The 25,882-nt window shown below is 50.0% G+C and overlaps 1 protein-coding gene and 1 long non-coding RNA gene across 2 annotated transcripts in view; one reads left to right on the top strand and one right to left on the bottom strand.

The window, feature by feature from the left end:
• Positions 1–25,882, top strand: part of LOC144668859 (uncharacterized) — a 134,796-nt gene that overhangs the window by 23,874 nt on the left and 85,040 nt on the right. The window lies entirely within an intron of this gene.
• LOC144668856 (sphingosine 1-phosphate receptor 2-like) overlaps positions 17,745–25,882 on the bottom strand; it is a 38,249-nt gene continuing 30,111 nt past the window's right edge. The window contains exon 2 of the mRNA XM_078531286.1: positions 17,745–19,737. Within this exon, the coding sequence (XP_078387412.1) occupies positions 18,530–19,600 (1,071 nt within the window). The 5' untranslated portion in view covers positions 19,601–19,737 and the 3' untranslated portion in view covers positions 17,745–18,529. The remainder of the gene's footprint in view (positions 19,738–25,882) is intronic.

A 25,882-nucleotide genomic window follows, 5' to 3' on the forward strand; every position in this document is an offset into this window, starting at 1 on the left:
CTGGGCCTCTCATCACTGGATCCTGGTGTAACTGGACCCTGGCATCTCTGAACCCTGGTCCTCCCATCATGGAACCCTGGTGTCACTTGACCATGGGCCTCCCATCACGGAATCCTGGTGTCACTGGATCCTGGGCCTCTCGTCACTGGATCCTGGTGTCACTGGACCCTGGGCTCTCGTGGCTGGACCCTGGTGTTACTGGACCCTGGGCCTCTCATCACTGGATCCTGGTGTCACTGGACACTGGGCCTCCCATCACTGGATCCTGGTGTAACTGTACCATGGTGTCACTGAATCCTTGGGCTCCCGTCGCTGGATCATGGTGTCACTGGACCCTGGGCCTCTGATCACTGGATCCTGGTGTCACTGGAAACTGGGCCTCCCATCACTAGATTCTGGTGTAACTGGACCCTGGTGTCACTGACCCCTTGGCCTCCCGTCACTAGGTCATGGTGTCACTGGATCCTGGGCCTCCCGTCACTGAATCTAGGTGTCACTGGACACTATGCCTCCTGTCACTGGACCCTGGTGACACTGGACCCTAGGCGTCTGATCACTGGATCCTATGTCACTGGACCCACGGCATCTTGTCACTGGAGCCTGGTGTCACTGGATCCTGGTGTCATTGGACACTGGGCCTCCCATCACTGGATCCTGGTGTAACTGTACCGTGGTGTCACTGAATCCTTGGGCTCCCGTCACTGGATCATATTGCCACTGGACCCTGGGCCTCTGATCACTGGATCCTGGTGTCACTGGAAACTGGGCCTCCCATCACTGGATTCTGGTGTAACTGGACCCTGGTGTCACTGACCCCTTGGCCTCCCATCACTAGGTCATGGTGTCACTGGATCCTGGGCCTCCCGTCACTGAATCTAGGTGTCACTGGACCCTATGCCTCCTGTCACTGGATCCTGGTGACACTGGACCCTAGGCGTCTGATCACTGGATCCTATGTCACTGGACCCCCGGCATCTTGTCACTGGAGCCTGGTGTCACTGAATCCTGGTGTCACTGGACCCCCGGCCTCTCATCACTGGATTCTGTTGTCATTGTTACCTAGAACTCTCATCACTGGACCCTGGTGTCACTAGACACCTGGCCTCCCATCACTGGATCCTGGTGTAACTGCATCGTGGTGCCACTGAATCCTTGGGCTCCCATCACAGGATCATGGTGTCACTGGACCCTGGACCTCCCATCACTGGATCCTAGTGTCATTGGACCCTGGGCCTCTCATCACTGGATCCTGGTGTAACTGCACTGTGTTGTCACTGAATCCTTGGGCTCCCATTACTGGATCATGGTGTCACTGGACCCTGGACCTCCCATCACTGGATCCTAGTGTCACTGGACCCTGGGCATCTTGTCACTGGAGCCTGGTGTCACTGGACCCTGGGACTCTCATCAGTGGATCCTGGTGTCACAGGTACCTGGAGCTCTCATCACTGGACCTGGGCGCCACTGGACCCTGGGCTTCTCATCACTGGATCCAGGTGTCACTGGACCCTCGGTCTCTCGTCACTGTATCCTGGCGTCATTGGACCCTGGGCTCTTGTCACTGGACCCTGGTGTCACTGGACCCTGGGCCTCTTGGTCACTGGACCCAGGTGTCACTGGACCCAGGTGTCACTGGACTCTGAGCCTCTCATCATTAGACCCTGGGCCTCTCGTCACTGGATCCTGGTGTCACTGGTACCTGGAAATTTCATCACTGGTCCTTGGCATCACTGGACCCTGGTCCTCCAATCACTGGATCCTGGTTCCACTGTACCCTCGGCCTCTTGTCACTGGATCCTGGCATCACAAGACCCTAGGCCTCTTGTCACTGGACCCTGGTGTCACTGGTTCCTGGGCCTCCCATCACTGGATTCTGGTGTAACTGGACCCTGGTGACACTGGACCCTGGGTTTCTAATCACTGGATCCCAGTGTCATTGGACCGCGGGCATCTTGTCACTGGAGCCTTGTGTCACTTGCCCCTGGTGTCACTGGATCCTGGGCCTCTCATCACTGGATCCTGGTGTCACTGGACTCTGGGCCCCTTGCCACTGGACTCTGGTGTCTCTGGACCCTGGGCCTCCCATCACTGGATCCTGGTGTAACTGGACCCTGGCGTCTCTGAACCCTGGTCCTCCCATCATGGAATCCTGGTGTCACTTGACCATGGGCCTCCCATCACGGAACCCTGGTGTCACTGGACCCCGTGGCTCCCATCACTGGACCCTGATGACACTGGAACTTGGACCTTTTGTCACTGGAGCCTTGTGCCACTGGATCCTGGGCCTCTCGTCACCGGATCCTGTTGTCATTGGACCATGGGCCACTCGTCACTGGATCGTGATGTCACTGGACCCTAGGCCTCTCATCATGGGGTCCTGGCATCACTGGACCCTGGGACTTTCATCACTGTATCTTAGTGTCACTGGACCCTGGGACTTTCAACACTGGATCCTGGTGTCACTGGACACTGGGCCACTTGTCACTGGATCCTGATGTCACTGGACTCTGGGCCCCTTGCCACTAGACTCTGGTGTAACTGGACCTTGCTGACCCTGGACCCTGGGCCTCCCATCACTGGATCCTGGTGTAACTGGACCCTGGCGTCTCTGAACCCTGGTCCTCCCATCATAGAACCCTGGTGTCACTTGACCATGGGCCTCCCATCACGGAATCCTGGTGTCACTGGACCCCGCGGCTCCCATCACTGGACCCTGATGACACTGGAACTTAGGCCTCTCGTCACTGGAGCCTTGTGTCACTGGATCCTGGGCCTCTCGTCACTGGATCCTGGTGTCACTGGACCATGGGACTTTCGGCACTGGATCCTGGTGTCTCTGGACACTGGGCCACTCGCCACTGGACCCTGATGTCACTGGACACTGGGCTTCTCATCACTGGATCCTGGTGGCATTGGAATCTGGTGCCACTGGACCCTGGGCCTCTCATCACTGGACCCTGGTGTCACTGGACACTGGGCCTCTTGCCACTGGAAACTAGGCCTCCCATCACTGGATCCTGGTGTAACTGGACCTTTGTGTCACTGAACCCATGGCCCCCCCGTCACTAGGTTATGTGTCACTGGACCCTGGGCCTCCCGTCACTGGACACTGGTGATACTGGACCCTGGGCCTCTGATCACTGACTCCTAGTGTCACTGGACCCCAGGCATCTTGTCACTGGAGCCTGGTGTCACTGGATTCTGGCATCACTGAACCCTGGGCCTCTCATTCCTGGATTCAGGTGTCACTGGTACCTGGAACTCTCATCACTGGACCTTGGCACCACTGGACTCTGGGCGTCTCATCAGTGGATCCTGGTGTTACTGGACCCTGGGCCTCTCATCAGTGGATCCTGATGTCACTGGACCCTGGGCCTCTCATCACTGGATCCTGGTGTCACTGGACCCTGGGCCCTTCAGCACTGGATCGTGGTGTCACTGGACACTGGGCCTCTCGTCAATGGATCCTGGTGTCACTGGACACTGGGCCTCCCTTTACTGGATCCTGTTTAACTGGACCGTGGTGTCACTAAACCCTTGGCATCCTGTCACGGGATCATGGTGTCACTGGACTCTGGGCACCTTGTCACTGGAGCCTGGTGTCACTGGACCCTGGGCCTCTTATCACTGGATCCTGGTGTCACTAGTACCTGGAACTCTCATCACTGGACCTGGGCGCCACCAGACCCTGTGCCTCTCATCACTGGATCCTGGTGTTACTGGATCCTGGCCTCATTGGACCCTGGGCTCTCATCACTGGACCCTGGTGTTGCTGGCCCCTGGGCCTCTCATCACTGGATCCTGGTGTAACTGGACCCTGGCATCTCTGAACCCTGGTCCTCCCATCATGGAACCCTGGTGTCACTTGACCATGGGCCTCCCATCACGGAATCCTGGTGTCACTGGATCCTGGGCCTCTCGTCACTGGATCCTGGTGTCACTGGACCCTGGGCTCTCGTGGCTGGACCCTGGTGTTACTGGACCCTGGGCCTCTCATCACTGGATCCTGGTGTCACTGGACACTGGGCCTCCCATCACTGGATCCTGGTGTAACTGTACCATGGTGTCACTGAATCCTTGGGCTCCCGTCGCTGGATCATGGTGTCACTGGACCCTGGGCCTCTGATCACTGGATCCTGGTGTCACTGGAAACTGGGCCTCCCATCACTAGATTCTGGTGTAACTGGACCCTGGTGTCACTGACCCCTTGGCCTCCCGTCACTAGGTCATGGTGTCACTGGATCCTGGGCCTCCCGTCACTGAATCTAGGTGTCACTGGACACTATGCCTCCTGTCACTGGACCCTGGTGACACTGGACCCTAGGCGTCTGATCACTGGATCCTATGTCACTGGACCCACGGCATCTTGTCACTGGAGCCTGGTGTCACTGGATCCTGGTGTCATTGGACACTGGGCCTCCCATCACTGGATCCTGGTGTAACTGTACCGTGGTGTCACTGAATCCTTGGGCTCCCGTCACTGGATCATATTGCCACTGGACCCTGGGCCTCTGATCACTGGATCCTGGTGTCACTGGAAACTGGGCCTCCCATCACTGGATTCTGGTGTAACTGGACCCTGGTGTCACTGACCCCTTGGCCTCCCATCACTAGGTCATGGTGTCACTGGATCCTGGGCCTCCCGTCACTGAATCTAGGTGTCACTGGACCCTATGCCTCCTGTCACTGGATCCTGGTGACACTGGACCCTAGGCGTCTGATCACTGGATCCTATGTCACTGGACCCCCGGCATCTTGTCACTGGAGCCTGGTGTCACTGAATCCTGGTGTCACTGGACCCCCGGCCTCTCATCACTGGATTCTGTTGTCATTGTTACCTAGAACTCTCATCACTGGACCCTGGTGTCACTAGACACCTGGCCTCCCATCACTGGATCCTGGTGTAACTGCATCGTGGTGCCACTGAATCCTTGGGCTCCCATCACAGGATCATGGTGTCACTGGACCCTGGACCTCCCATCACTGGATCCTAGTGTCATTGGACCCTGGGCCTCTCATCACTGGATCCTGGTGTAACTGCACTGTGTTGTCACTGAATCCTTGGGCTCCCATTACTGGATCATGGTGTCACTGGACCCTGGACCTCCCATCACTGGATCCTAGTGTCACTGGACCCTGGGCATCTTGTCACTGGAGCCTGGTGTCACTGGACCCTGGGACTCTCATCAGTGGATCCTGGTGTCACAGGTACCTGGAGCTCTCATCACTGGACCTGGGCGCCACTGGACCCTGGGCTTCTCATCACTGGATCCAGGTGTCACTGGACCCTCGGTCTCTCGTCACTGTATCCTGGCGTCATTGGACCCTGGGCTCTTGTCACTGGACCCTGGTGTCACTGGACCCTGGGCCTCTTGGTCACTGGACCCAGGTGTCACTGGACCCAGGTGTCACTGGACTCTGAGCCTCTCATCATTAGACCCTGGGCCTCTCGTCACTGGATCCTGGTGTCACTGGTACCTGGAAATTTCATCACTGGTCCTTGGCATCACTGGACCCTGGTCCTCCAATCACTGGATCCTGGTTCCACTGTACCCTCGGCCTCTCGTCACTGGATCCTGGCATCACAAGACCCTAGGCCTCTTGTCACTGGACCCTGGTGTCACTGGTTCCTGGGCCTCCCATCACTGGATTCTGGTGTAACTGGACCCTTGTGACACTGGACCCTGGGTTTCTAATCACTGGATCCCCATGTCATTGGACCGCGGGCATCTTGTCACTGGAGCCTTGTGTCACTTGCCCCTGGTGTCACTGGATCCTGGGCCTCTCATCACTGGATCCTGGTGTAACTGGACCCTGGCGTCTCTGAACCCTGGTCCTCCCAGCATGGAATCCTGGTGTCACTTGACCATGGGCCTCCCATCACGGAATCCTGGTGTCACTGGAGCCCATGGCTCCCATCACTGGACCCTGATGACACTGGAACTTAGGCCTCTCGTCACTGGAGCCTTGTGTCACTGGATCCTGGCGTCTCTGAACCCTGGTCCTCCCAGCATGGAATCCTGGTGTCACTTGACCATGAGCCTCCCATCACGGAATCCTGGTGTCACTGGAGCCCATGGCTCCCATCACTGGACCCTGATGACACTGGAACTTAGGCCTCTCGTCACTGGAGCCTTGTGTCACTGGATCCTGGGCCTCTCGTCACTGGATCCTGGTGTCACTGGACCATGGGACTTTCAGCACTGGATCCTGGTGTCTCTGGACACTGGGGCACTCGTCACTGGACCCTGATGTCACTGGACACTGGGCTTCTCATCACTGGATCCTGGTGGAATTGGACCGTGGTGCCACTGGACCCTGGGCCTCTCATCACTGGACCCTGGTGTCACTGGACACTGGGCCTCTTGCCACTGGAAACTGGGCCTCCCATCACTGGATCCTGGTGTAACTGGACCTTGTGTCACTGAACCCATGCCCCCCCGTCACTATGTTATGTGTCACTGGACCCTGAGCCTCCCATCACTGAATCCAGGTGTCACTGGACCCCGTGCCTCCCATCACTGGACACTGGTGATACTGGACCCTGGGCCTCTGATCACTGACTCCTAGTGTCACTGGACCCCAGGCATCTTGTCACTGGAGCCTGGTGTCACTGGATTCTGGCATCACTGAACCCTGGGCCTCTCATTCCTGGATTCAGGTGTCACTGGTACCTGGAACTCTCATCACTGGACCTTGGCACCACTGGACTCTGGGCGTCTCATCAGTGGATCCTGGTGTTACTGGACTCTCATCACTGGATCCTGATGTCACTGGACCCCGGGCCTCTCATCACTGGATCGTGGTGTCACTGGACCCTGGGCCCCTCAGCACTGGATCGCGGTGTCACTGGACACTGGGCCTCTCGTCACTGGACCCTGGTGTCACTGGACACTGGGCCTCCCTTTGCTGGATCCTGTTTTAACTGGACCGTGGTGTCACTAAACCCTTGGCCTCCTGTGACAGGATCATGATGTCACTGGACTCTGGGCACCTTCTCACTGGAGCCTGGTGTCACTGGATCCTGGTGTCACTAGTACCTGGAACTCTCATCACTGGACCTGGGTGCCACCAGACCCTGGGCCTCTCATCACTGGATCCTGGTGTTACTGGATCCTGGCCTCATTGGACCCTGGGCTCTCATCACTGGACCCTGGTGTTGCTGGCCCCTGGGCCTCTCATCACTGGATCCTGGTGTAACTGGACCCTGGCATCTCTGAACCCTGGTCCTCCCATCATGGAACCCTGGTGTCACTTGACCATGGGCCTCCCATCACGGAATCCTGGTATCACTGGACCCCACAGCTCCCATCACTGGACCCTGATGACACTGGAACTTAGGCCTCTCGTCACTGGAGCCTTGTGTCACTGGATCCTGGGCCTCCCGTCACTGGATCCTGGCGTCACGGGACCATGGGACTTTCAGCACTGGATCCTGGTGTCACTGGACACTGGGCCACTCGTCACTGGACCCTGATGTCACTGGACACTGGGCTTCTCATCACTGGATCCGGCTGGCATTGGACCCTGGTTCCACTGGACCCTGGGCCTCCCATCACTGGACCCTGGTCTCACTAGACACTGGGCCTCTTGCCACTGGACACTGGGCCTCCCATCACTGGATCCTGGTGTAACTGTACCGTGGTGTCACTGAATCCTTGGGCTCCCATCGCTGGATCATGGTGTCACTGGACCCTGGGCCTCTGATCACTGGATCCTGGTGTCACTGGAAACTGGGCCTCCCATCACTGGATTCTGGTGTAACTGGACCCTGGTATCACTGACCCCTTGGCCTCCTGTCACTAGGCCATGGTGTCACTGGATCCTGGGTCTCCTGTCACTGAATCTAGGTGTCACTGGACCCTATGCCTCCTGTCACTGGACCCTGGTGACACTGGACTCTGAGCCTCTCATCATTAGACCCTGGGCCTCTCGTCACTGGATCCTGGTGTCACTGGTACCTGGAAATTTCATCACTGGTCCTTGGCATCACTGGACCCTGGTCCTCCAATCACTGGATCCTGGTTCCACTGTACCCTCGGCCTCTCGTCACTGGATCCTGGCATCACAAGACCCTAGGCCTTTTGTCACTGGACCCTGGTGTCACTGGTTCCTGGGCCTCCCATCACTGGATTCTGGTGTAACTGGACCCTTGTTACACTGGACCCTGGGTTTCTAATCACTGGATCCCCGTGTCATTGGACCGCGGGCATCTTGTCACTGGAGCCATGTGTCACTTGCCCCTGGTGTCACTGGATCCCGGGCCTCTCATCACTGGATCCTGGTGTCACTGGACCCTGGGCCTCTCATCACTGGACCCTGGTGTCACTGGACTCTGGGCCCCTTGCCACTGGACTCTGGTGTCTCTGGACCCTGGGCCTCCCATCACTAGACTCTGGTGTAACTGGACCTTGCTGACCCTGGACCCTGGGCCTCCCATCACTGGATCCTGCTGTAACTGGACCCTGGCGTCTCTGAACCCTGGTCCTCCCAGCATGAAATCCTGGTGTCACTTGACCATGGGCCTCCCATCACGGAATCCTGGTGTCACTGGAGCCCGTGGCTCCCATCACTGGACCCTGATGACACTGGAACTTAGGCCTCTCGTCACTGGAGCCTTGTGTCACTGGATCCTGGGCCTCTCGTCACTGGATCCTGGTGTCACTGGACCATGGGACTTTCAGCACTGGATCCTGGTGTCTCTGGACACTGGGGCACTCGTCACCGGACCCTAATGTCACTGGACACTGGGCTTCTCATCACTGGATCCTGGTGGAATTGGACCCTGGTGGAATTGGACCCTGGGCCTCTCATCACTGGACCCTGGTGTCACTGGATACTGGGCCTCTTGCCACTGGAAACTGGGCCTTCCATCACTGGATCCTGGTGTAACTGGACCTTGTGTCACTGAACCCATGCCCCCCACCCCCCCACCCCCCGCCCCGTCACTATGTAATGTGTCACTGGACCCTGAGCCTCCCATCACTGAATCCAAGTGTCACTGGACCCCGTGCCTCCCATCACTGGACACTGGTGTTACTGGACCCTGGGCCTCTGATCACTGACTCCTAGTGTCACTGGACCCCAGGCATCTTGTCACTGGAGCCTGGTGTCACTGGATTCTAGCATCACTGAACCCTGGGCCTCTCATTCCTGGATTCAGGTGTCACTGGTACCTGGAACTCTCATCACTGGACCTTGGCACCACTGGACTCTGGGCGTCTCATCAGTGGATCCTGGTGTTACTGGACCCTGGGCCTCTAATCAGTGGATCCTGATGTCACTGGACCCTGGGCCTCTCATCACTGGATCGTGGTGTCACTGGACCCTGGGCCCCTCAGCACTGGATCGCGGTGTCACTGGACACTGGGCCTCTCGTCACTGGAGCCTGGGCCTCTCGTCACTGGACCCTGGTGTCACTGGACACTGGGCCTCCCTTTACTGGATCCTGTTTTAACTGGACCGTGGTGTCACTAAACCCTTGGCCTCCTGTCACGGGATCATGATGTCACTGGACTCTGGGCACCTTGTCACTGGAGCCTGGTGTCACTGGATCCTGGTGTCACTGGACCCTGGGCCTCTTATCACTGGATCCTGGTGTCACTAGTACCTGGAACTCTGATCACTGGAACTGGGCGCCACCAGACCCTGGGCCTCTCATCACTGGATCCTGGTGTTATTGTATCCTGGCCTCATTGGACCCTGGGCTCTCATCACTGGACACTGGTGTTGCTGGCCCCTGGGCCTCTCATCACTGGATCCTGGTGTAACTGGACCCTGGCGTCTCTGAACCCTGGTCCTCCCATCATGGAACCCTGGTGTCACTTGACCATGGGCCTCCCATCACGGAATCCTGGTGTCACTGGACCCCGCGGCTCCCATCACTGGACCCTGATGACACTGGAACTTAGGCCTCTCGTCACTGGAGCCTTGTGTCACTGGATCGTGGGCCTCCCATCACTGGATCCTGGTGTCACTGGACCACGGGACTTTCAGCACTGGACCCTGATGTCACTGGACACTGGGCTTCTCATCACTGGATCCTGCTGGCATTGGACCCTGGTGCCACTGGACACTGGACCTCTCATCACTGGACCCTGGTGTCACTGGACACTGGGCCCCCCATCACTGGATCCTGGGCCCCTCGTCACTGGACCCTGGTGTCACTGGACACTGGGCCTCCCTTTACTGGATCCTGGTATAACTGGACCGTGGTGTCACTAAACCCTTGGCCTCCTGTCACGGGATCATGGCGTCACTGGAGCGTGGTGTCACTGGATCCTGGTGTCACTGGACCCTGGGCCTCTTATCACTGGATCCTGGTGTCACTGGTACCTGGAACTCTCATCACTGAACCTGGGCGCTACCAGACCCTGGGCCTCTCATCACTGGATCCTGGTGTTACTGGATCCTGGCCTCATTGGACCCTGGGCTCTCATCACTGGACACTGGTGTTGCTGGCCCCTGGGCCTCTCATCACTGGATCCTGGTGTAACTGGACCCTGGCGTCTCTGAACCCTGGTCCTCCCATCATGGAACCCTGGTGTCACTTGACCATGGGCCTCTCATCACTGGATCCTGGTGTCATTGGTGCCTGGAACTCTCACCACTGGACCTGGGCTCCACTGGACCCTGGGCCTCTCATCACTGGATCCTGGTGTCACTGATGCCTGGAACTCTCACCACTGGACCTGGGCTCCACTGGACCCTGGGCCTCTCATCACTGGATCCTGGTGTCACTGGACCCTGGGCCTTCCATCACTGAATGCTGGTGCCACTTGACCCTGAGCCTCCCGTCACTGGACCCAGATATGATTGGATCCTAGTGTCATTGGACCCTCAGCCTTCTATCACTGGACCCTGATGTCACTGGACCCTGGGCCTACCGTCACTGGATCCTTTTCCCCCTGGACCCTGGGCCTCCCGTCACTGCACCCTGGTGTCACTGGACCCTGGGTGTTCTGTCACTAAGCAGCGGATAAATTTTGCTTTTATTGCTCTCGTCAACTTGAGGGGAGTACGGTTTCAGAAACTACGTGACAGCTAAATGGTATAGACACAGCATGAGAGTGATTGGCTGGTTTGGAGCCAGCGGGTGTGTGTGGCGGGGGTAGGTTCTGTTGCCTGGAACATCAGCTTTACAAAGGTGTAAATTTACAGGAAGTGCTAAAGTCCCTCGTACTGGGCGGAAGTTAATCATGAAGTTCACAGCTGTTTATGACTGAGATAAGTGTGAGCCCATCAGCTGGGCTGTTTCTTAGTAGGCATGTTAATTGCTTGGAGCAGTGTGAACATGCCTCTCTGCACAACAGTGAGCTGGGCTTACCACTGAGTAACAGAGCAAAAAATTGGAGAGACCAGTTCAAACCAGTGTAAATGGCCCTGTGCCCAACCAGGGCCCAAGTGCAGGGCACTGTGTCTGACCAGTGCTCTAGTGTCAGGGCTGCAGTACCTGACCAGTGCCCCAGTGTCTGGGCCCCGTGTTTCTGTCTCTTACTGCCCCTAGGTCTCCCCCATTGTTGAAGCTTCCTCCAGTTAAATCTTCCTGTTTGAGCTGAGTATCTTCCTTCAGCCTGTAGAAAGAAATTAATTTGAGCAGATTTTTTAAAAATTCATTCACGGGCCAGCATTTATTGCCCATCCCTAGCTGCCCTTGAGAAGGTGGTGGTGAGCTGCCTTCTTGAACCGCTGCAGTCCGTGTGGTTTAGGTGCACCCACAGTGCTGTTAGGAAGGGAGTTCCAGGATTTTGACCCAATGACAGTGAAGGAACGGCGATATATTTCCAAGTCAGGATGGTGAGCGACCTGGGGGGGGATCTTCCAGGTGCTGGTGTTCCCATCTATCTGCTGTCCTTGACCTTCTAGATGGTAGTGGTTATGGGTTTGAAGCTGCTGTGTAAGGAGCCTTGGTGAATTCCTGTAGTGCATCTTGTAGATGGTACACACTGCTGCCACTGTGTGTCAGTGGTGGAGGGAGTGAATGTTTGTGGATGGGGTGCCAGTCAAGTGGGCTGCTTTGTTCTGGATGGTGTCAAGCTTCTTGAGTGTTGTGGGAGCTGCACTCATCCAGGCAAGTGGAGAGTATTCATCATATCTCCTGAGGCTGATAGGATACAAAACAACATTTGTAAAATAGATGAGCACTATTTCTCTTTTCTACCTTTTATTTTAATATGAGCTTTCTTCTCTTGTTCCTCCTGAGCCCTAAGAACACTATTTAACAAACTGTTCCTCCTCCCTCCATCACTGCATCAAGGGCTTGTAGAATTCTTCATCTCTAAGATTGTGACCATATGTGTAGTTGCCCCACTTTCTTTGCCAGCATATTACCCACCTCTGCTCTCTTCCATTGAAACCCTGCCTATTCTATAAACGCCTCCTGATCTGACCATTGCTCACTGGCCCCACCGAGCTTCAACAAACTCCAATTTATCCATCTGCACATCTGCTAATTACAGTTTATCTATAACCCCCAACATGTGTGCTGACCTACCCAACTCATTGAACTCTCCATTTAAGTTCCTTAGTCCCTCCACAATCTCATCTCACCCTATCGCCAGCCCTTTCTCTCTCTATCCGTGGGCTTATTCTGGAACTCTATCCCTAAAGCCCTTCTCTCCTCCACAAAATCACCTTTTTAGTCAGGTTTCTAACACCTTTCCTGACTTATTGGCTCTCTGCTGTACTGTATACTTCCACTCGTGAACATAATGCAGACTGTTGTCTCATATTTAACTGATTCCCAAAGACTTCAAAATTATGAACCTTCTCACTCACCTAGCTCTCTCCTACAATCCACCATTCCCACCTCATCAGAATCTCTTGATTTATTTCACTTTCTAACCTGTGGGTCAGAGTTCATGCATCAAGGCTGGGAATAGGTGGGACGTGACAGATGGGTTGGATTTGGGGCTTGTTCAATTGTAATCAATCTAGGGACACTGACACTAATCAGGCCAGAGTGAGGAAATGAATGACAGTTGTTTGAGGTGATCACAATCTGCCCTGAACCTGTCCAGACTTGAAATTTCTGAATTCAATAAAGTAACTGAAGATTCAAATCAGCAGCAGCTCAGGGGAATTCTAAAAGCAGACAGATGTCTGATTGATCGAGCGTAACTGTGAGTCAGCGCTTGCTATTTAACCCCTTTCACTCACCCATTTCCTATTTTAAAGTCAGGGCCTTTCCATGTTTGCATGGCCCAGCTGCTTCGAGCAGATAATCTGCTAATCGTCACATTACTGTTTGTGGGAGCTTGCTGTGCACAAATTGGCTGCTGTGTATCCCAGTGACCACAGTTCAAAAATAATTGACTGTGAAGTGCATTGTGATGACCTAAAGATTGTGAAAGATGCTGATACCTATCAGATCATGTCTATCTTTCCCTTTCTTCTTCCCAGAAAGAGCTGGAACAAAAAGAAAAAATTATTTTGATTTTATAATAATTTTTGAAGTCCTGTATTGAAGCAGTGAGATATCAGAAAGAGCGTAATCAAAACTGCTTCAAGGAGAGGCTTGTGATTAAAGTACCCAAATTGATGGTCTCAGTGAGTGAGTCAAACAGCTGTGCCCAATATTAACCTCCACCTGCACCCCCCACCCCCACCACAACCTTACACATAGACACTCTGTTTCTACCCCCTAATGTTTACATGAAGTTTGCACGATTAGACAATTTGGGGCAAGGGATCAAATTTGGGAAGATGTGGTAAACCAAAGAGTAGAGACAAGGCAAAAGAGAAAGGTATTAATATGGGAAATGATAAACAGACAGGGACAGGAAGGGACAGAGAGTACAAATCTAAGAGTAAATCAGCAGATAAGGCTAGATGCTACAAAAATAATTAAAGGACAAAACTAAAGACCCTGTATCTAAACGCACATAGCATTCAAAACAAAACAGATGAACTGATAGTGCAAATAGAAATAAATAAGTATGATCTGATAGCCATTACATAGACATGGCTACAGAATGACACATATTGGGACCTGAATATTGAAGGTTATGTGACATTTAGGAAGGACAGGAAGTTAGGAAAAGGTGGAGGGGTGGCTCTGTTAATTAATGATGGTATTAGGTTTTGTTTGGGTTGAGATGAAGAGTGATAAAGGCAAGAGGTCACTTGAGGGAGTGGTGTACAGACACCCTAATTGTAACTACACAGTAGGACAGAGTATAAAGGAAGAGATAAAAGAGTTAGCAAAGTGAGCATTTGTCCTATAGAGAGTCCCTGTGGGGAACTGATAATGGAAAGTAGGGAGACGGCAGATGAATTAAACAGGCACTTTGCTTCAGTCTTTACTATGGAGGACACAAGTAACATCCCGTAAATGGTTGTAAATCAGGAAATGGGGGGGAGGAACTCAGGAAAATTACAATCACCAGGAAAGTGGTATTGAGCAAATAGTTGGGGCTATGGGCTGACAAATCCTCAGGTTCGGATGGGCTTCACCCTGAGGTCTTGAAAGTGGCTAGTGAGATAGTTGATGCACTGGTTTTAATTTTCCAAAGCTCCCTAGATTCAGGGAAGGTTTCATTAGATTGGAAAATAGCAGAAATAACTCCTTTATTCAAAAAGGGGAGACAGAAAGCAAGAAACTATAGGCCATTTAGCCTAACATCTGTCATAGGGAAAATATTAGAAGCTATTATTAAAGATGTTATAGCAGGGTACTTAGAAAAATTCAAGGCAGTCAGACAGAGTCAACTAGGTTTTGTAAAAGGGAAATCACGTTTAACCAATTTATTAGAGTTCTTTAAAGGAGTCATATGTAGTTTGGATAAAGGGGGACTGGTGGATGTACTTTACTTAGATTTCCAGAAGGCATGTGGTAAAGTGCCACATTAAAGGTTGTTGCAGAAATTAAAAGCTCATGGTGTAGGGGGTTAACATATTGGCATGGATAGAAGATTGGCTAGCTAACAGGCAGAGAGTTGGCATAAATGGGTCTTTTTCTGGTTGGCAGGATGTGACCAGTGGTGTGCCACTGGGATCTGGGGCCTCAACTTTGTGTAATTTATATAAATGGTCTGGATTAAGGGACCAAAGGAATGTTTGCTAAATTTGCTGATGACACAAAGTTAGGTAGGAAAGTAAATTGTGAGGAGGATGTAAGGAGGCTTCAAAGTGATATTGATAGGTTAAGTAAGTGGGCAAAGATCTGGCAAATGGAGTACAATGTGGGCAGATGTGAAACCGTTCATTTTGGCAGGAAGAATAAAGAAGCTTATTATTTAAATGGTGAGAGATTGCACAGCTCTGGGATTCAGAGGGATCTGGGTTTCCTAGTCCATGAATCACAAAAGGTTAGAATGCAGGTACAACAGGTAATTAGGAAAGCTAATAGAATGTTATCATTTATTTTGAGGGGAATTGAATACAAAAGTAGGGAGGTTATGCTTCAGTTGTATAGGACATTGGTGAGACTACATCTGGAGTAGTGTACACAGTTCTGGTCTCCATATTTAAAGATGTAAATGCGTTAGAAGCAGTTCAGAGAAGGTTTACTAGACTAATGCCAGGAATGGGCGGGTTGTCTTATGAGGAAAGGCTGGACAGGGTAGGCTTGTATCCACTGGAATTTAGAAGAGTAAGAGGTGACTCAATTGAAACCTTTAAGATCCCGAGGGGTCTTGACAAGGTGGAGAGGATGTTTCCTCTTGTGGGAGAATCTAGAACTAGGAGTCACTGTTTAAAAAGGGGTCACTCATTTAAGACAGAGATGAGGAGAAATTTTTTCACTCACAGGGTTGAGTGTCTCTTCCTTAAAAGATGCTGGAAGCGGAGTCTTTTAATATTTTTAAGGCAGAGCTAGATAGATTCTTGATTAACAAGGGGCTGAAAGGTTATCAGGGCTAGGCAGGAATGTGGGGTTGAGGTTACGTTCAGATCAGCCAGGATCTTATTGAATAACGGAGCAGGCTCGAGGGGCCGAGTGGCCTATTCCTGCTCCTAATACGTACGTTCACATGTATGTTCGTAAGTTATGAGGTGCTAACTAAATTTCGACTTCCTTGGCTATTTCTAGCCGCACCCAGTGAGGTTCGAGCCTTGTGTGAATTCCAAGCTCTGATTGTTGGGAGGACATAGTACACTCACAGCTTGAGAATGGCCTTTTGACATCAAACTAAACAGATGGGGTGAGAGAGACAGAGACAGAGAGGAGAGGAAGAGTAAATAAGGCTGAATCCATAACTATTGTCAGTGTCAAATGAGGCCCAACTCCAATCTCACTCCCTCTGCATTGTGCACAGGACACTGGGTGTGACTCTTATTTTGATCCTCTCCTTACCAGGTTTCTTGAAGAATCTCAAAAGCGGTTAAAGAAACTTATGATCTTTCCACTGCAGCTCCTGAAACTGAGCCTCGGAATCCAAAAACCAAGGCAGGAATTTTTTTTAAGAAAGGTTTATTTTCTGTTGGTTATTCTTTGTGAACAGCCAATGATTAGTTTTCGTACCATTTACCATTCTATACTTGAATGCTGTACATTGACATATACACATTAAACAATTGACAATTAATTGCTGGCTCCAGCTGTAGTGTTGCCACTTAAACATTTAAACTACACAACCAAGTTAATTTTACCTTCATTTAAAGAGGCAGCCTGTTCTATTGGCAGTCTTCAAGACAGCAGGTCATTCTCTTTAAATTCTCCAAAACAGCATCTCTGTGGACAATGAATCAGATGCCATTTCCACTGACGTGCAGGATGCTGCCTGGCTGCCTGTTGCCATTGGTAACATGGCCTAGCTTTTTAAAACACTGATTGTTCACTGCCTCCATCACTTAGGGAAATGTAGGCAACATAGCTCCATAAAGCTTGTACATTTGAGTTATTTTTGTGGGAAAGGCTATTCCAGCAGACTTATGCAAATTTTCACCATCAATGGTCATTATCCAGTCAGAACACAAAGTGGCTTAAGACACATGATAATTGAGTCCAGGACAGTCAATAGCACTGGACGCCTGGGTCAGATCTCAGCTGTAAACCCCATTGTGTTAATGGTTGCTGCATCAGTTTTAGACTAGGGCTGACATTGTGCGCCTCAGTTGTAAAGTTCCAAAAGACAAGCTTCTTGGCACGCTGGTTTGGAAGTGTACACAGAATAGAAAGTCCAAACAGCAGAGAGATCCCATGGAAACTAATCATGAAATGAGCTGATATTAAATCGTTGTTCAGATGGAGACACAGTAATTGTATGATTGACAAAGATCAAAGCAGCAGTCAATGCCCAAACTACAGAATTGTAGATACAAACCTGATTTTAACTGACATATGACCCAGTATTTAAAATACAATTAAAATATTGAATGTTGAAGCTGTGACTGGCCAGCGTTAATGTTTTATCTACTCATGTCGTGTAACTAATAGTTTACTCAATTCACAAACTGTCAGTGATGCTTATAGCCCCCCAATAGGGTTCAGCTCATGACCCTGACAGGACTGTAACCAAATCTGCCCCACAGGAATCCTGCCACTCCCCATCTGTTTATGAAGTGTTAGTGTGAGAGGAACAGTTTCACAGTTTCCTACTGTAAGGAGCCTGGTGCTGCCTCACCACTGGGCAGTGGGGGGGCCGGCGCCTCCGGGCAGCGGGGGGGCCGGCGCCTCCGGGCAGCGGGGGGGGGGCCGGCGCCTCCGGGCAGCGGGGGGGGGGGCCGGCGCCTCCGGGCAGCGGGGGGGGGGGCCAGCGCCTCCGGGCAGCGGGGGGGGCCGGCGCCTCCGGGCAGCGGGGGGGGCCGGCGCCTCCGGGCAGCGGGGGTGGGGGTTGGGGCAGTGCCACAGGGCAGGGAGGGCAGTGCTGCCAGGCAACGGGGAGTGCCGCTGGGCAGGGGTCAGTGCCAACAGGCAGTGCCGGCTCCACTGGGAAAGATGTATGGAACTGAAGTTCTCTCAGGGTCAGGTCTAACACTCGTGGGGTGAGAGAACAGTTTCTGATGGTTTTATAGGCATTCATGAAATTGCTGTGTATGTTTGTTATCCCAAAAAATATTTTATCATCTCCTTCCAGCCACTCTATTAAATTGCCCTTAACATGGAAACATGATCATCTCTGATCTGGTGGATAAGAACACACAGTGCCCCATGGGTCTCTGCTGTCCAGCATTGTCGGTCACTGAAGTCACTGTGATTTCCAACCTGCTTGGGCCACACACTCTGTCCAAGAGACTTTGCAAATTCTGTGGTGCAGCTGAACAATGAGTTATTTTGTCATGTGCATTCCTTCCAGATTGGCTGGTGCCAAATTGTTTCCATGGTGACAAAAATAAGCCCCACAGGACAGCTGACTGGTTGCCAAGTGTCACATGGGAAGAGGGAATATATTGAGTGTCATGTCCAATTTGCCCACTATTTGCTGAATAGAGGACCCCTCGTGACAGCAACCTCCACCATCGAACATTATGGGCTTGAGGATTGATCAAGGATACGTTTTGTCTCTGATGGGCGAGTGTGTGGAGTGCATGTGTCGATGATATGTGTTACAACACTCCTCACCATCAGACCCTTCTGCAGCGCAGACATTTATACGAATGTTGTGCATTCCGGCATCGTTGGTGAGTCTGCCTTGTGTTTATGGTAAGACCGGTCCAAAGTACTGGGGTGACGAAGACTAGGGAAGCAGCTCTCAATCCTTTTTTCCATTGTGGAACAGCAGCACAGGACACGCAGAAATGCTCTGCGCATGTCCCTGCTTCTCAGTGTGTATATGATGGGGTTCATAGCAGAGTTGAGGGTAGCCAGGGCCAGGAAATATTCTGCTTTATGCAGGATCTTCAAATCACTTTCCGCGTAGGCAAAGTCCAGCAGTAACATGATGAAGGTGGGTGCCCAGCAAACAATAAACACTCCCAGCACAATCGTCACCGTCTTCAGCAACGCCAGGGTTTGGGGAGCCGCGGTTTCACAGTGACTGGATCGGACAATCAGATAAATTCGCACATAAAGGATAACTATCGACAGAAGGATGACGCTGAGCAGAGTGATACAGAACAGAATGTAATTCTTGGAGAAGAGAGGGAGCACAGTGGAACAACCATTCACGTGGCACAAGCAGTTCCAGCCCATTATTGGCAGCACACCCAATAGCACAGAGGCAATCCAACAGCTTCCAATCAGCAAACACATCCGACTATTCTTATCACCGCTATAGAGTTTGACTTTCACAATGGCAGCATGTCTCTCGATAGCGATGGCCAGCAGACTGAGGACAGATGCTGCCAACGCGACAAACATGGTGCCCTCACGGAAAAACCACTGCAGCGGCGTCAGCTTCAAGGTCCAGCTGCCCGAAAACACGATGTTGAAAATGTAAGCAACACCTGCAAACAGGTCAGAGAGCGCTAAGTTCCCAATGAAATAAAACATGGCTGAGTGGAACTTCTTATATCTACAGATGGCCACCAAGACAAGTAGGTTTTCAAGAATGATGAAAGAACACAAAATGATGAAGAAAACGGAGCTGTTCCTCAGTTTCTGGTTATTATACTTTGGGTCCTCAAGCTTCCCAGTTTGGTTATAATGAAAAATTATTAAATCCTTGTTGTAATAATTGTTAAAATAGCTCTTGGACACAATACATGGCTCTTCCCCCATTTCTACAAAATTCTCTGGCTACACTAGGCAGTTGATTCCTTCAAGGGCATAATGGCTCCTGCCTTTTAACACCACTTTCAGCCAAAGGATGGAGGACCACAGGTTCGGCAAGTTTCAAGAAGGACTGTCCTCATTGCCTGTAAGAATTAACAAAGGTAAATTAGTGACTTGTGAGAAACAAACATCACAACAACAGATCATGTATACAGACTGGGAAAGTGGGAGGGAGAGAGAGAGAATGTTGTCAATTCTCTTTAGGGGCAGATTAGAGCCAAATCAGCCTCCACAGGAGTTGGAAAGTGCTCACTAGTTACTGGTTGAGGCACAGTACCACTGGGGGGAGTGGCATGGAGGGCGGAAGCCAAATGGAACAGGTCACCCTGAGGAAAAAGCATGTCCTGCTGAACAGGTCATAATAAATTTAATAACTGGAGGAAGTTAAAATATATGGGGCAGTTTTTAATCTCTTCCCAGTCAATAGGGGAGGTGAGCCCACCCCAATCTCTGTCCACCCAACTCCCAAACTGACCCAGTAAGCAGAATTCCCAGGATGATAATGTTACACCTGCAAGCCAGACGTGTTCACTGGAGCTGCACTGGGGCACGAGCGGGGCTGGTGCTGACTCACCATCACTGAGCTAATTTAGTCCGAGAATCACTGTCACCAACCTGAATAAATAGACAACACTCTATCTACATCAATACCAAGACAACGCAGAGAGTCGACACTAAACATCTATTTTAAATTGGGTTTATTCTGCCTTGTCTCCCATCATGGGGATCTGTTCAGTAAATGATCCCTGATCTGGGGCAAAAGCACTCATTCATGGGCTGTTGCCAGTTACTGAATTCTAACACTCTATTCCTCTAACAGATAAGGGCCAAGGTCTGAGAAGCAGAAAGAGATACAAGGGTTTACTTTTAAACATTTTATCATACGGAAGAGTGTAAGGAGATTACTCATTTATATACTGCCTCTATCCAATCACAAATAACAGCCTCAGCATTTTGTCAAATTCAGCTGTTGGAGTAATATTTTAAAAATAAGAATTCAAATTTCATGTCAGTACATTGATGAAAGTCAGATACACCCACACTCCTCCTACTGATACCCCTCGCTTTTCCTACACCCCCTCCACACAGCTGAGTCCAGGTTAGAATTAGTCAATCATTTCTGGTTTTAAATTTCTTGTATAAAGTTCCTTTTATGGAACGTTGACTGGTTCAGTCACTCAGAACCAAGGTACCCAGATCACATCTATCTTTAAAAAGGAAAAGAAAAATGTGCCCTGCATGGAATTAGCCACATCATAGATCTGCAGCTGTTGCTCAGACCCAGTGTGAGACAAAGACACAGATTAGAAGTCCCAGCTTTCACTCTGGTCTACACTGCAAGTGTCTCGCAAGGGAGTGTTACAATTATCCTCCAAATCTCAGCGCTAGGAAAGAGGAAATAGTTTCAGTACCTGATATCTATGCAGAAACTGTTGAACAGTGCAAATTTGTGAATGTTGTAATGAGGTCAGGACTGTGATGTCGTACTCGCTGTGTAACTCAGACATTCAATTGGACAGGCTACTGGAGGAGTCCAAAGTCCATGGAACTATATTCCAGGAAGAGTCAACACCTTGGCTGCTAAATTTGCTGATGACACAATGATAGGTAGGAGAGTAAGTTGTGAGGAGGACATAAGGAGTCTGTAAAGAATACTGTGTACAGTTTTGGTCTCCTCATTTGAAAAAAGGTAAAAGTACATTTGAAGTAGTTCAGAAAAGGTTCACTTGACTGATCCCTGGGTTGAAGGGCTTATCTTATGAGGGAAGGTTGGACAGGTTGGGCCTGTATCCGTTGGAGTTTAGAAGAATGAGAGGTGATCTTATTGAAACATAAGATCCTGAGGAGACTTGACAGGGTGGATGCTGAGAGGACGTTTTCCCTTATGAGAGGGTTTAGAACTAGGCGGCACAGTTTAAAAATAAGGGGTCTCCCATATGAGACTGAGATGAGGAAAAAATCTTTCTATCAGAGAGCCTTCAGTCTGCGAAATTCTCTTTACCAGAGAGCAGTGGAAGTGCTGCTTTTTTAAGGCTGAGTTAGATAGATTCTTGACTGACAAGGAAGTGAAAGGATATAGACAGGAAAGTAGAAGCCACAATCAGATCATCCATGACCTTATCAAATGACAGAGGTTTGAGGGGCCGAATGGTCTACATCTGGTTCTCACACTCTATAGTGGGCAAATTATTAGAATCAATTCTGAGAGCCAGGATAAACTGTCACTTAGAAAGGCAAGGATTTACCAAGGATAGTCAGCATGGTTTTGTTAAGGGAAAGTCGTGTCTTACTAATTTTTTGAGGAAGTAACAAGGAGGATTGATGAGGGTAGAGCAGTGGATGTTTATATGGATTTCAATAAGGCATTTGGCAAGGTCCCATATGGCAGACAGGTCAGAAAAGCGAGATCCCATGGGATACAGGGGAATGTGGTGGGTTGGATCTAAAATTGGCTGTGACAGAAACAAAGGGTAATGATCGACAAATGTTTTAGTGAATGGAAAGCGGTTTCCAGTGGCATTCCACAGGGCTTAGCATTGGAGCCCTTGCTGCTTGTTGTATATATTAATGATTTAGACTTAAAAGTGGGAGGCATGATTGGGAAATTTGCAGATGACATAAAAATCGGCTGTGCAGTTGGTAGTGAAGGGGATAGCTGTGGACTCCAGAATGATATAAATGGTTTGGTTGAGTGGGTGAAAAAGTGGCAAATGGAATTCAATCTGGAGAAGTGAGAGGTGATGCATTTGGGGAAGGCAAACAAGGCAAGGGAATACTCAATAAACAGGAGGATATTGAGAGGGGTAGAGGAAATCAGAGACCTTGGACTGCATGTTCACAGGTCCTTGAAGGTGGCAGGATAAGGTGGTAAAGAAGTATTTGGAATGAATACAAAAGCAGGGACAGAATGCTGGAACAATATAAAACGCTGGTTAGGCCACAGCTGGAATTTTGTGTACAGTTCTGGTCACCACATTACAGGAAAGGCATAATTGCCCTGGAAAGAGTGCAGAGGAGATTTACAAGAATGTGGCCAGGGCTTGAAAATTGCAGATATGAGGAAAGATTGGATAGGCTGGGGTTGTTTTCCTGAGAACGGAGGAGCCTGAGGGGTGAATTTATTAAGGTGTACAAGATTATGAAGGGCCTAAATAGAGTAAACAGGGATGCCCTGTTTCCCCTAGCAGAGAGGTCAGTTACCTGGGGGCACAGATTTAAGGTGATTGGTAGAAGGATTAGAGGGGACATGAGGGAAAACCTCTTCACCCAGAGGGTGGTGGGTTTGTGGAATTCACTGCCTGGTTTGGTGGTTGAGGCAAAAACCCTGAACTCATTGAAAAGGTCCCTGGATCTGCACCTGAAGTGCTGTAACCTGTAAGGCTACAGACCATATGCTGGAAGGTGGAATTAGAATGGGTGGCTTGTTTTTTTAACCAGCGCAGACACAATGGGCCAAATGGCCTCTTTCTGTGCCATAACTTTTCTATGGTTCTATGGTTCTAGTTGTGATAACTCTCACTCTCTCTCTCTCTCTCTAGTTGTGATAACCCTCACTATCTTGTTAGGAAATAGAGGTAGTTTAAGTTATATTGGTGTTTGTAGGTATTGGGAATGCGTTTTAGCCTTAAAGTTTAAGTTTGACTTGTATTTCTGTGTCTGTGTTAAGAAAGGTCAAATTGAGTTTTAGTTTCACTTCAAAAAGGTACTTGCAATTCTAATGAGAGTTTTGCGTCTGTAAGTTAAGATAGACAAACAAGGGTGGAAGAATTGGGCTGTTGCCTAGCAACAGGGGTCCAGAGAGGCAGGTCCTTCCCACAGACACACACAGGGAAGCTAGAAACAGCAGTTTGTTTTGGAAGCTGTTGGAGTTCAGCTGGTTTTGAAAATAGCTGCCAGGCAGATCCAGCCTAGAAGGGACAGATCGCCAGTCCCAAGCTAAAGAAAGACCCCAAAATCCAGGAGAGTGGGAAAAGGGGAAAGTCCCAAGCAGACTTTCTAGTCAAAAGGAAGGACAGGAACATGGGAAAAGGTCCTGTTAAGTGAAGTTAAGAGTGAGGGGCAGAGAGCAAGGGTCCAAGCTTCAGATTTAAAGAGACAAAAGCTGCAGAAAGCAGATTTAAAGCAAGAGCAGCTTGCAAGAGGCAAGAAGGTCCAAAGAGACAACTGAAGGTCTGTAACTCTCTGCTGTGGGCATGTGACACGGTGGTGTACTGTTAATGCTGAGTTGGTGAGAGAGTGTGTTTGCAAGACAGTTTGAATGCGTGTGGTGACCCAGGGAAGAGGAACACCAGAAGGAGAGTTCAAAACCCTGGAGGTGAACCCTTGCGGAAGGCATCTGAGAGAAAGCGTCAGTTTGGGAGATGATTCCAAAGCGAGGTCTTCAAGAGTGGAGATTGGAAACTCTTGTGTGAAAGATGGAATTCAGTGAGACTGTTTGGTTCACGGTGTGACAAGCGTCTTCAGGGCGGGGGAGTGGGGCAGGGGAGTAGATGAGAGATCCATAGCATCTGGTTGAGGTGGCACCTGTCACTTGGTTTCAGAGTGTGGTGTGTCTGACCACAGGGTGCCTATTGGTAAATGGACTGTGTACTTACTGTGGACATTAGAGTATAAGATGGCTTTTGGTAACTTGTGTTATCCTTACAAATCTGTACATCTGTAAAGATATAGCTATGGGTGAAGGAGTATTGTAATATAGTTCATTTTTTCTTGTTGAATAAATGTTTTATTCTTCTGTTAAAAGTTCATCAGCTAACTCCTGTGACTCTGTTCAGTAGCTACTCTCCATGTTTCTAAACAAACAAATAAAATTTAGGATCTACTAAGCTGGGTTCCACCCTGGGATCAGGCTTGTCCAGGGGTAATCTCAGCTGGGGATCATAACAAAGTGGGGGCAATTACGGGATTGTAAACGCGGTTAGACGTGGAATAATACTTGGTTCGGGATTATTGATTATAAAGTGGGATTGGAAATCCTTGAACATTGGTGGGATCTGTGAATCCTTTAAAGCAGGTATGTGGAGGTAAAAAGGTACTGGACATAGGAATTGGAATTGCTGTGAGGTATGTTATACAGGTTGGAATTTGAAGTAGCTTTGGAGGTTGCTAAGACTTTTACGAATGGAAAATGTAACTCTGACTGGTTTACAGAAATTAACCAAGAGTAAACTAATGGAATTTGCAGATAAATTGGAGTTAGAATTACCCAAAGAGATGAGGAAAGTAGACATGGTTGAGATAACAGTACAGCATTTAAAACTGGAAGGGATACTGGAGAGACCACGTTCTTCAGGGAGTGAGTCACAGCTGGAGGTAGTGAACAGGGCCTGAGTGAAGGTCCTTACCTTTCTGTTCTTGGACAGAAACGGGGAGGTGTGGGGCAGTATAGGGAAATAATGTCAGTGAATGTTTATCTTGAATTGGGGAACAAGCAGATGATCTCATTGGAGTTTTTTGGAACATTTTCACTCTGACGTTAGTGCTTACAGTTAAAAGCCACGCTGGGATTTTCCACTCTGCTGCTTGCTTGCTCTGTGCGAAGGCCAGTGCCTGTGTCTGTACTGAGCGTACTGATTAGCTTATTTTTAGCAAGTTCAGCTGCTGAACCATCTCATCGCATTACATAGTCTGAACCATGAGATAACAATTAACTATGCTTCAGCCTTGCAACCTAGAAGTGACTTTGTACATTACCCCAGTAATAGTCTCAGAAACAGGGCAGCAGCTAAATAATAATGTAGCACCAGTTGTACAGGATGATGGCTATATCTCATATCAATGGAAAGTTTCATCAGTAGCATCCAGCTTTTACGTCAGCCAGGGGAAGTTGTAGTGAGTACTATTCCATTGAATAACTGCATCAAATGACTTTCTGCTTCTCTCTGTCGCTCCTCTGTAAAATTCAGAATTTTTCCAGTCCTTGATGACTATTACTTCATCACATTCTCTTGCATTACAGAAATCCCATTGTAACTGACTAGCCTAGGCTTACTCCATGGGTAAATTTCAACCATCACTAAAACAGATTATCTGGTCATTGTCTAGTTGCTGTTTGTGGGCCTTTGCTGTGTGCAAATGGGCTACCACATTTCCACATTACAACATTGACCTCTAGACTTTGAAAGTACTTCATTGGCTCTAAGGTGCTTTGGGATGTCTGGTGGTCATGAGTGGTGCTGTATAAATGCAAGTGTCTCCTTTAAAGTGTGAGCTGGTGTGAAGTGGACG

This window comes from Cetorhinus maximus, chromosome 28, assembly GCF_964194155.1.
Source record: "Cetorhinus maximus chromosome 28, sCetMax3.hap1.1, whole genome shotgun sequence".
Lineage (NCBI taxonomy): Eukaryota > Metazoa > Chordata > Chondrichthyes > Lamniformes > Cetorhinidae > Cetorhinus > Cetorhinus maximus.